Raw genomic sequence first — 12,661 nt, forward strand, 5'->3', positions numbered from 1 at the left:
CCGATAGCCACCTCTAACCCCCTCGTAATCACTCTATCATCACCTTACCACCTCTAACCACCTCTATCACCCCCCTTCTAATCCCCCCTCAATCCCACCCTCTAAACCCCACCCCTCCAACCACCTCTAATCACCTCTAATCACCCCTCTAAATCCCCTCTACACCCCCTTCTAACCGTCAGCCCCTCTAATCCCCCCCCTCCCTAACTCACCCCTCTACTCCCTCTACCCCACTCCCCCCCCCTCCCTCCAATCACTCCTACACCCCCACCTCTAAAAATCCTAACCCCCTCTAAACACCTCTAACCACTCTTAAGACCTCCTACCCTTCTCCTCTACCTCTACCACCTCTAACCCCCACCTATATCACCTCTAATCACCTCTCTAATCCACCTCTACGCCACTCTAATACTTCTAACAGCACTTCTACCCTCTAACACCTCTACTTACTGCTAACCAACTCTTAACCACCTCTAACACTCCTGACCACTCTAACTCACCCTCCACCTCTACTCACCTCTAACCACCCTCTCATCAACTCTAATCAGCTCTAATCACTCTCTAACACCTCTAAACCCTCTAAACACCTCTAACCACCTCTAGCCACCTCTGACCTACTTAACCCCTCTGAACTCTCACCACTCTAACCACCTCTGACCACTCTGCCATCTCAACCACTTAAACCCACCTTAATCACTCTACCGCACCTCTATCCCCTCCTACATCCCCTCTACCACCTCCTAACTCACTCTAATCCACTTAAACACATCTTACCCACTCTAACGCACACCCTCTAATCACTCTACCACCTCGTAATCACCTCCTAACCACCTCTAACCACCTCTATCACTCTACCCCCACGCTCTACCACTCTAATCCCTCTGCCCATCGTAATCCTCTAATCACCCTCTAACCCCTCTAATCACCTCTATCACCTCTACCCACCCTCTAACCACTCTCTAACACCTCTAACCCCTCTACTCCACTCTACCGACCTCTAGCCACCTCTACCACCTCTACCAATCACACTCTAATCACCATCTAATGCACCTCCTACCCACTTCTTAAGCCACCTCTGCACTACCTCTGCCACCACTCTACTCCCTCTTACCATCTACACCTCCTAACACCCTGCTATAACCACTCTCACTTCTAACGCACTCTGACTACCTCTGACCACCTCTAACTCACTCTACCACCTCTAAACCTCTCCACCCCCTCTACTTCCCTCTTACCACGGCTCTACTCCACATGCTAATCCACGCTCTAATCACCTCTCATTCACCTTACCCTTCTACCACCACATCTAATCAACCTCTAACGCACTCTCTAATCACCATCTAAGCCACCTCTAATCACCTCTAACCACCTCTAATCAACGCTCTAAAGCCCCTCTACACCACCTCTAACCACCTCTAACACTTCTACCACTCTGAATCACCTCTAATCGACCTCTAACCGCCTCTCAAACCGCCTCTCTAACCGCCTCTCTAACCACCTCTCTAACCACCTCTACCTACCTGCTAATCACCTGTAACCCTTTAACGCACCTCAATCACCTCTAACACCTCTAATCACTTCTAACACTCTAATCCCCTCTAACCACCTTCTAATCACCTCCTAACAGCTTCTAATCACCTCTAACGCACCTCTAACCACCTCTAAACCACCTCTAACCACTCTAATCCATCTCTAATCCTCTGAATCACTCTACCACTTTCTATAGCCACCATCTGATAACTCTGACACCTCTAATCACCTCCAACCACCTCTAACCACCTCTAACCACTCTACCCACTCTCAACCACTTCTAACCACCTCGACTACCTCTGACCCAACTCTCATCACCTCTAACCACCTACTTAACCACCCTCTAATCCACCTCTCATACCTCTTAACCCCTCTAACCGCATCTAACCCCCTCTAACCCCTCTAAATCACCCCTCTGAGCACCATCTACCCACCTCTACCACCTCCTACACCTTGACCCCTCTAATCACCTCTAACCCCTCTAATGGCACCTCTCAACCCCTCTAACCACCCTCTCACCACTTCACCACCTCTTTAACACCTACTAAATCACCTTCTTGACACCTCATGACGCACCTCATAAAACCTTAACGCGTCCTCTACAGCTCTAAATCACCTCTAAATCACCTCTTACCACCTCTGAACTCTAATCCCTCTGAGCCACCTTAACACCTCTAACCCCTCTACTCACCTCTAAACCACCTCTAACCCTTAATGCACCTCTAACCACTTCTAACGCACCTCTAATCCCTTCTCAATCACCTCTACCCACCTCTCCATCCCTCTAACACCCCTCTAACCAGCCTCTACCGCCCCTCTAACATTCTACGCCCCCTCTAATACACCCTCTCGACCTCCTCTGACCCTCTAAACACCTCTAACCCACCTCCTACCACCATCTAATCACTCTAACCAACCTCCTAATTTCTCTAACCCCTCTAACCACTTGTAATCACTCTAACCCTCCTAATCCCTCTAACACCTGTAATCACCTCCCTAACCACTCTAACACCTCTACCACCTCTAATCCCTCTAACACCTCTACCACTCTAACTCACCTCTACCACGCTCTAATCAATGCTAACCCACCTCGTATCCCTCTTACCTTCTAATCACTCTACGCCCTCTAAGTCACCTCTAATCACGCTCTCACCAACTCTACCACCCTTGTAATCACCTCTAACCACGTTCTCACCACCTCTAATCACGCTTACCCTCTATAACTCTAACCACCTCTAATCACCTTCTATCACTCTAACACCTCTGCACCTCTGACCACGTCTACCACTCTCATCACACTGCTAACGCCCGTCTAAACCACCTCTTATCCCATCTAATCACTCTAAACCACCTCTAATCACTCTAATCACCTCTAATCACCTCTACTCACCTCTACGCCCTCTAATCACCTCTAACCACCTGTATTCCTCTAAACCACGCGTCTAATCACCATCTAACCACCTTAATCACCTCTAACCACACTCTAATCACCTCTAACCACCTCTAATCCCCTTCTACCACCTCTTCCCCCCTCTAATCACCTCTACCACATCTAATCACTCTACAGCCCACCGTCTACTCACTCTAACCCCTCTAATCACCTCTACCCCTCTAATCCCTCCATAACCCACCTCTAATCCACATCCTTACACCTCTACCACACTCTAATCCACCGTCTACCCACCCCTCTAATCACACTCTAAGCCACCCTCTTACGCCATTCTAAACGCCCTCTAATCACCTTACCCCACCTCTACACCACACTTCTAATCACCTCTAACCACCTCTAATACTTCCATCACATCTAACCACTTCTAACCACCTCTAATCCACGTCTAACCCACCTCTAATCCACGTCTAATCCACCTCTACCACCTCTGACCACCTCTAACCACCTCTACCACCCTCTACACCTCATTAATCACCGCTCTAACCCTCTAACCACCTCATAATCACTCTAACCACCTCTACCACCTCTAATACCTCTAATCACTCTTAACACACTCTACCACCTCTATCACCTCTAACCACCTGCTAATCCACCTCTACGCCCCTCTACTCACCCTCTCATTACCTCTAATCACCCTCTAACCACCCTCTAACCCTTGACCACCTTAATCCCTCTAACGCACCTCTACCACTCTGACCACACTCTATATCACCTTCTATCACCTCTACCACTCTCTAATGCACCTCTAACCACCTCTACACCTCTAGACCCCTCTAACCAGCCTCTAACCACCTCTATACCTCTGACCACCCCTGCTAAACACCTCTAAGCCACGTCTACCCCTCTCATCACCTTTTAATCACCTCTAACCGCACTCTGACACTCTGACCCCTCTACCCCACCTCTACTACACTCTACCACAGTCCTAACACCTCTTCTCCACCTCTAATCCTCTCAACCCTCTAATCACCTCTAACCACTTCTACCCCTCTCCTGCACCTCTACACCTCATAACCACTCTACTACCTCTAACCACCTCATTCCACCACCTCTAATCACCTCTAACCCTCTACTCACCTCTACCACCTCTAGCCACTTCTAACACCTCTACTCAGCCTCTACCACCTTTTTCCCACCTCTAATCACCTCTAACGACGTTCTAACCACCTCTAATCACCTCTAACCACCTCTAACACCTCTAATCCGTCTAATCACCTCTTAACACGCTCTACCACCTCTACCCCCTCCCTACCACCCTCTCATCACTTTAAACCTTCTCACCACCTCTAAACACCTTCATCAACTCCCCTCTAAATCAACTTAACCACTCCTTAATCACTTCTGACCTACCTCGACCCACCTCTCCACACTCTGACTCCTCTCTGACTACCTTGACCCTCTCAACCTTAACCACCTCTAATCACCTCTACCCACCCTCCTACCCACCTCCTAACCACCTCCTGACACCTCTCCCACATCTGACGCCACCTCTAACCACCTCTCCCCACCTCTAACTCACGTCTAACGCACCGTCTACACGACTCTCATCACCCTCTAACCTTCTAACCCTCTTAACCACCGCTTTACCCCTCCTCCACGCACCTCTAATCACCTCTAACAGTTTCTAAGCGCCACCTCTAACTCACTCTAAACCCCTCTACCCACCTCTAACCACTTGCATAATCACCTCTGCCGACCTCTAATCACCTCTACCCTTCTACTCACCTCTAATCACTCTACCCACCTCTAACTCACTGTAACTCACGCTCTCACCCCTTCTAACCACCTCTAATCACTCTAAACGCACCTTAATCAACGGCTCTACCACCTCTAATCACCTCTCTACCGCACCTCTAACTCACCTCTTAACCACCTCTAAGCACACCTCTAATCACATCTAATCACCTCTTAACCACCTCTAACCACCTCTAACCCTTAACCCTTCTCATCCCCTCTGACCCTCTAACCACCTCTCACACCTATACACCTCTGACCGCCTCTAATCCCTCTAACACACCTCTAATCACCTCTAACCACTCTAACCACATCTAACGCCACTTCTAACCACCTCTACTCACCTCTGCGCCCTATCACCTCTCACCACCTCTATTCCTCTAACCACTCTAACCACCTCAACCACATCTAACCCCTCTAACCCTATCATCCACCTCCTGACCCTCTCAACCTTAACAGCACCCTCTAACCCACCTCTACTCACCTCTACTCACCACTTACACTCTGAGCCGATCTGACCTTCTCTCCACCTCTTCCCTCTAACCACCTCTAACCAACTCTAATCACTCTAACACACCGCTCTAATCACCTTACACACTCTACCCCCTCTGACCACCTCTATCACCTCTGACCACACTCATACACCTCTACCCACCTCTAATCACCTCTAACCACTCTAACCACTCTAACTCCCTCTACCCACTTCTAACCACCTCTAACAACCTCTATCCCTCTAACCACCCTCTAATCCCCTGTAACCACCTCTAACCACCTCTAATCACCTTAACCCTCTAACCACCTCTAACCACCTCTGACTACTCTGACTACCTCTGCCACCTCTAACCACTCTACCCCTTTAACTCACCTCTACCATCTCAACCACCTCTTAAACGCACTCTGACCACCTTCTAATCACCTCTGCCACCTCTAACCACCTCTAACCACCCCTCTATCAACTCTAACCACACCTCTAACCACCTCTAATCACCTCTAACCACTTCTACCACTTCTAACACCTCTAATCACCTCTAACCCTCTCTAATCACTCTAACATTTCTTACCCACCTCTAATCACTCTAACCCCCCTCTAACCGACCTCTAACCCCTTCTCAATCACCTGCTGCCACCTTAATCACTCTAACCACCCTCTAATCACCTCTAATCACCTCTCAACACTCTAACACGTTGTTGACCTCTAACCCTTCTAACGCCCTTATACCCATCTACCACCTCTCATCACCACTCCCTAACCCTCTAACTCACCTCTAATCACCTTCTAACCCCCTCTACTCACCTCTCACCACCTCCTAACCACCCTCTATAACATCTAATCACCTCTAACCCTCTACCACTCTAACCCCTCTAACCACCTCTAACCACCTGTAACTCACGCTCTGACCACCTCTAACGCACCTCTCCCACCCCTCTAACCACGCCTCTGAACCGCCTCTAATCACTCTACACTCTATCCACCTGCTAACCCCTCTAACCCATCTAACCACTCTACCACTCTCTAATCCTCTGACCCCCTCTACTCACCTCTCTCACCCTCTCCCACCTCTAATCACCTCTACCCCCTCTAAACCACCTCTAACCACATCTAACGCACACTTAACCACCTATAATCACCTCATGGACCACCTCTAAAGCACCTCTACCACCTCTAACCACCTCTCGAATCACGCTGTAATCACCTCTACACCGTCTGACGCACCTCTGACTCTTCTACACGCACCTCTAAATCACCTTTAACGCACCTCTAACCACCTCTACTCACTCTAACCACCTCTAATCACCTCTAACACATACACCTCTAAACCACCCTGACACCTCTAATCCCTCTGACTACCTCTAACGCACCTTCTACCCACACTCTCTAATCCCTCTAACCCATCTAACCACTCTAATCACTCTAACCATTCTACCACGCTCTAACCACCTCTAATCACCTCTAAACGGCCCTCTAATCCTTAACCACCTCTAACCACTCTAATCACCTCTACCTTCTAACAAGTCTAACCCTTCTATCACACTCTGCCAACCTAATCACCTCTCACCACCTCCTAATCACCTCTATTCACCTCTAACCACTTCTACCCACTTGTAATCACCTCTAATCACTTCTAACCACTCTAAATCCTCTAACCACCTCTGACCACCTGCTAATCACCTCTAACCCCTCTAACACAACCTCCTAATCACCTCTAACCCCCTCCTACCCACCTCTAACCATTCTAATCACCTCTGACACCACCTCTCACGACCTCTAACGCACTTCTAACGCACTCTAACCCCTTCTAACCTTCTAACCTCTAACCACTCTAACCACTTCTAACGACCTCTGACCCCTCTAACCATCTAACCACTTCTAACACTCTAACTACCTCTGACACCTCTAATACACCTCTAACCACTCGTAATTTACCTCTAACCACCTCTAACCCTCTCACCACATCTAATATCACCTCTAATCACTCTAACCACCTTCTACCGACACGCTTAACCACCTCTAATCACCTCATAACCCTCTAATCAACTCTAACCACGTCTAATCACATCTAAACCACCTCTATCCACTCATAACATCTACCACCTCTAATTTCACCTCTAACACCTCTAATACTCTAACACCTCTAACCACCTCTAACACCTCTAATCACTCTAGATCCCTCTAACCACTTCTAACCCTCTAACACCTTAATCACCTCTAAACCTCTAATCACCTTCTAACCACCTCTAATCACCTCTAACCACCTCTAACATCCCTCTAACCACCTCTAAGCCCTTCTAATACCTCTGCGCACACTCTCATCACCTCTAATCCCTCTAACTAAGCGCACCTCTAACACTTCATACGCTCTAACCACCTCTAACCACGCTCTAACCCACCTCTAATCACCTCTACTCCACCTCTAAGACTCTACCACTCTACCACCTCTAATTACCCTCTACCACCTCTAATCACCTCTACCCACTTCTACCACTTCTACCACGCTCTAACACCACCTCTAATCCACCTCTGCTACCTCTGACCACCTCTTACTAACCTCTTGACTACCTCTGACCACCTAACCACCTCTAACCACCTCTAATCACCTTCTACCACCTAACACCTCTAACCTCTGCCACCGCTCTAATCACCTCTGACCACTATAACCACCTCTACCCCCCCCACCTCTAACGCACCCTCTAACCACTCTAATCTCACCCTTCTAACGCACCTTCTACACCACTCTAACACGCTCTCATCACCTCTACTCCTTCAACCACCATCTATCACCTCTAACCACTCTCACACCTCTTCATCCTGCTCATGCACCTCTAACCCACCTCTACCTCACCTCTAACCACCTCTGAGCACCTCTGATCACCCTCTACACCTCTAACACACCTCTAACCAACTCTAACCACCTCAACCCCTCTAACCACCTATAACCCTTCTAACCACGCTCTGACCACCTCTAACCACCTCTACCCCTTCTAACCAACTCTTAACATCTAACTACTCTACGACGCTTACACCTCTGCACCACCTCTGCCACTCTGACCACCTCTGACACCTCTGGACCACCTCTAACCACTCTAACGCACCTCTAACCCACTCTACGCAAGTCACTAAGTCGTAGTGGGGCTATATGGCAATTGTGCAGAATAAAGTACTAACGTCGTAGCAGGAGGTTGGCAATTGTGCCGTGAATAAAAGTATTTACTTGTCGTAGTGGGTTATCGGCAATTGTCGGAGGGATGAAGTCATAATCATAGCGAGGTATGGCACTTGTGCCGGTGAAGTACTAAAGTCGTAAGCGGGGTATGGCAATTCTGCCAGAATGAAAGTCACTAAAGTCGTCGGGGCGTCTGGCCATTGTGCCTGCTGAAGCGTTCTAAAGTCGTAGCGGGGTATGGCAATTGTGCTGGAATCACGTCACTAAAGTTGTACGCGAGGTAATGGCAATTGTGCTAGAATGAAGTCCTAACGTTGCTAGGCGGGTATGCAATTGTGGCCGGAATAAAGTCCTTATAAGTCGTATGTGGGTATGGCCATTGTGTTGGAATGACGTCCTAAGTTGTAAGCGGGGTATGGAATCGGCTGGAATAGAAGTCACTAAAGCTCGTAAAGCAGGTATGGCAATTTGTGCCGGAATCATATTATAGTCGTGATGGGGTTTGGGGGGCAATATGTGTTAGACATGACGTCTTATACGTGCGTAGCGGGTATTGGCCATTGTGCCGGAATGAAAGTCCCTAGGTCGTAAGCGGGTAATGGCAATTGTTGCCGGACTTTCAGCTATCTATAAGTCGTAGCGGGGTTGCATTGTCGTTTGGAATGAAGTCACTAGAGGTCGTAGCGGGGTCTGGGAATTGTGGAGGAATGAATTCACTAGAGTCATGCGCGGTATGGCATTGGTGCCGGAATGAGTCACTACCGTCGTAGGGGTATGGCAATTCTCAGAATAACGTCACTAAAGTCGTGCGGTATGGATTTCCGGTATGACAGTTGCTAAAGTCGTAGCGGGGTATGGCAATTGTGCTGGACTGAGTCACTAAAGTTGTAGCGGGGTATGGCATTGTGCCGGCTGAAGTCAACTACAGTCGTAGCAGGGTATGTGCCATTGTTGCGGAATGAAGTACTAAAGTCGTAGCGGGTCTGCATTGTGCCGGCTAAGGTTATTCTAGTCGTACGCGGGGTCTGGCAATTGTGCCGGACTGAAGTCACTAAGGTCGTAGGCGGGGTATCGGCATTGTGCCGGCATGAAGTCACTACAGTCGTAGCGGGGTATTGCGCAATTGCGCCAAGATCAAGTCATTATAGTCGTCGCGGGGTATGCATTGTTTTTGCTAGACATAGTCAATATTGGTCGTAGCAAGGGTATGGCAATGTGTGCTGGAATGAAGTCACTAAAGTGTAGCGGGCTTATGGCAATTGTGGCCAGAATGAAGTCACTAAGTCGATAGCCTTCGACTTCGGCTCGCTAGCCCTAATCATAACGGCTAACAAAACCTAAAACGTGGTTTTGTTTTTCATTCAGATTAAATGATCGATACCTAGTTTCTCATCATAACCCGCTCCGTGGCTACTCTATCACTCCCATTACTCATTTATTAATTTTATACGCGATGTGATGACCGGCGCACCAGATGGCAGTCACAAGTGGCTTTCCATTTAAGCGACCTTCTGTGTGAGTATAGGGCAGGTAACGAATTTGGGTGGGACAACTGCGTGTTAAAGCTGGTCTACACTGACACTATTAATTAATTAAGCGGGACAATTAATTATTAATTTTTAATTAATTACGTGGGAAATTGATTATTAATTATGTAAATTTTCCTTAATTAATTAATTATTAATAAAAAATTCACAGCATTGGAGAATTCAGCTGCCTTATTACAGTCAGTAATACGAAGAATGCGAACATTGGCAGAATCAATAAGAATGGCAATATGAAAGATGACATAGCGACTATGAATTCCCCAGTGTTTTCCTTTATGGTCGGCCTCGCCAGATGCACATATCTGCCTATGTTCATCCTAAGTATAGATAAGTTTCCTGAGGGCCACAAATCTCTACATTTATAGGGTCAAGAATTCATCATACAGAATGCAGATCTTGTGTTATTAAGTGCGCTCGCGCGCTGCGCGCCATCGCGCGCCTCGATTGATTACGAGAAAGTGCGAAAAAGCGCAGCAAGCATTATCAAAACGCACACCCTTTTTTTCCCTTTTTTTGTGTGTTTTATTTTTTCATGAATTCAACTTTATAAATCGAAGATTAAACGCAAGATGGTTTAAACTCACAGACTTCGCGGAAGTCGGTTTACATGTATTATAAAACGAGTTCGGGAAGCGCTCTAGAATTGAGAATGATGATTGGTTGTATTTTATAGCTAAGTCTTTATAGCTACTTTGAAATTGAGTGTTGTTCCTTTTTGACTAACTGCTAAATGTGTGATTCCGGGTTCTCCACCATGTCAAGAACTGAATCTTTTGTTAAGATGGACAAAAACATTTCACCTACAAATGTCAAATTAATAGTACAAATGCAGAGCTAATTTTAGCGCAAATGTGGCCTGGCATTTCATGAAGTCTCGTTTTCAATTTTTTCCGGGGGGGGGGCATGCCACCGAACACCCCTAGTTTGCCTCGTGACCTGCGGGCACTCCGATGCAAATCACACACCTCGGCGAGCCAAGGTGTGCGATTTTTCACTCGCCTGCTTTTTCCAAAACACAAGGACTGAGAATGATAACCCTCTGCACGGATGAAGCAAGTCTCCTCGCTCGAGTCATGCATTCAGGAGACATGCTTCAATCACACACAGTGCGTGTGCTGAAAACACGCTGACAGAAACGACGGAGGGAGAAATGTTTATTAACATTCCAAAATTTGTTAGTAACCCGGGAGACGGTAAGTGATTTACGAAGAATTAGGTAATAGTAGGCAGTTGCGCTCTTCAGAGCTCCCGATTTTCGTGCAGGTAATTTGTTGCACAGTTGATGAATAGAGCTTAAAATGACAGCGTTGGCAGTAAATCTGTAATCCGTGCATACGACAAACAACATAGACGGTAAATTCAGAGCGTAGATCGTGCACTTGTTGCCGATACGTTGAAAATACCATCCGTCTGTGGCACGCTGTTTGAACAACGCCGTGCATTCGTTGAATGTCATGTTTGTTGCACACTTGTTGCACAACATTTGCATAACTGTTGCACGATGTTGCATGGTGTCGCGACTGCGTTGTTACCTGCATGTGCGGCCAAGAAGCTTCCAACGTTGGATCGTCCTCCTCTGGATCATACTCCGGGTTTTCACTCGGTGGCAATGTTCGAAACATGTTGTGTGAGACCTGCAACGACGTGACAATACGACCGCTGACGATGACTGCTGGTTAAGCCCTGCACGCCACGCTCGCGATTCAAGCCCTTGTATTTATATACTATTATTATTATTATCGTTGTTGTTGTTATTATTATTATTAACATTTAATATAATTAAGGCATTCTTATATCCAACTGTTGAACAAAAACATTCCGTTCACGACGTTAAGTATTGTGCGCTGCTGTTATTGCTGCTGTTTGTTGTTGTCACTGTCGTTGTCGTCGCGGCTGCTGTTGTTGCACAACCCACTGCCAGACACAGCAGTCGCGCCCCTTACCACCACCGCGACCACCTCACCCCTCGCTGTTAGGACCCGCTGCCGTGCCCCCTCATAAGTACGGTGGCGCTCCCTCGCGACCCCTTATCACTAATGCAACCTATCCACCACTGTGACACGCCATCTCGCCCCTTGCGACGACGACCCGCCACCTACCATGCGCACAACCTCCGGCGCCACCTACCATGCGCACGACCTCCGGCGCCACCTACCATGCGCACGACCTCCGGCGCCACCTACCATGCGCACGACCTCCGGGTAGAGCGGCTCGGTGAGCACGCCGCGGTTGGCCGTGATGTAGTCGACGAGCTCGTTAAGGCAGGCGCGCTTCACCTCCTTGCTCTTCAGGTCGGCGACCGGGTCCATGAAGTCGAACACCATGCAGCACTGCTGCAGCTTCTTCGCAAACAGGTCGGGCTGCTCCGACGGCGGCACATCTGCAACGACGCGAGGCGGGGGTTAGTCTGAGACTTCACGATGTAAGCAGGAGGCAGTACATAAGAATACATGTTTCAATTGTCCAACCGCTCCGACGGCGGCACATCTGCAACGACGCGAGGCGGGGGTTAGTCTGAGACTTCACGATGTAAGCAGGAGCAGTACATAAGAATACATGTGGTTACAATTGTTCTAACGCACAGACGACGGCACATCTGCAACGACGCGAGGCGGGGGGTAGTCTGAGACTTCACGATGTAAGCAGGAGGCAGTACATAAGAATACATGTTTCAATTGTTCTAACGCACAGACGACGGCACATCTGCAACGACGCGTGGCGGGGGTTAGTCGAGTCTT

General features: G+C 48.2%; 1 protein-coding gene across 1 annotated transcript in view; it reads right to left on the reverse strand.

Moving 5' to 3' along the window:
- Positions 1–12,661, reverse strand: part of LOC106805042 (serine/threonine-protein phosphatase 2A 56 kDa regulatory subunit epsilon isoform-like) — a gene marked incomplete in the record, with an annotated part of 59,909 nt that overhangs the window by 27,602 nt on the left and 19,646 nt on the right. Inside the window, 2 exon segments of the mRNA XM_014806511.1 lie at positions 11,456–11,557; positions 12,107–12,303. Of these exon segments, the coding sequence (XP_014661997.1) occupies positions 11,456–11,557; positions 12,107–12,303 (299 nt within the window).

The sequence above is a fragment of the Priapulus caudatus genome, unplaced genomic scaffold (genome assembly GCF_000485595.1).
Source record: "Priapulus caudatus unplaced genomic scaffold, Priapulus_caudatus-5.0.1 Scaffold97, whole genome shotgun sequence".
NCBI classification, from domain to species: Eukaryota; Metazoa; Priapulida; class Priapulimorpha; order Priapulimorphida; family Priapulidae; genus Priapulus; species Priapulus caudatus.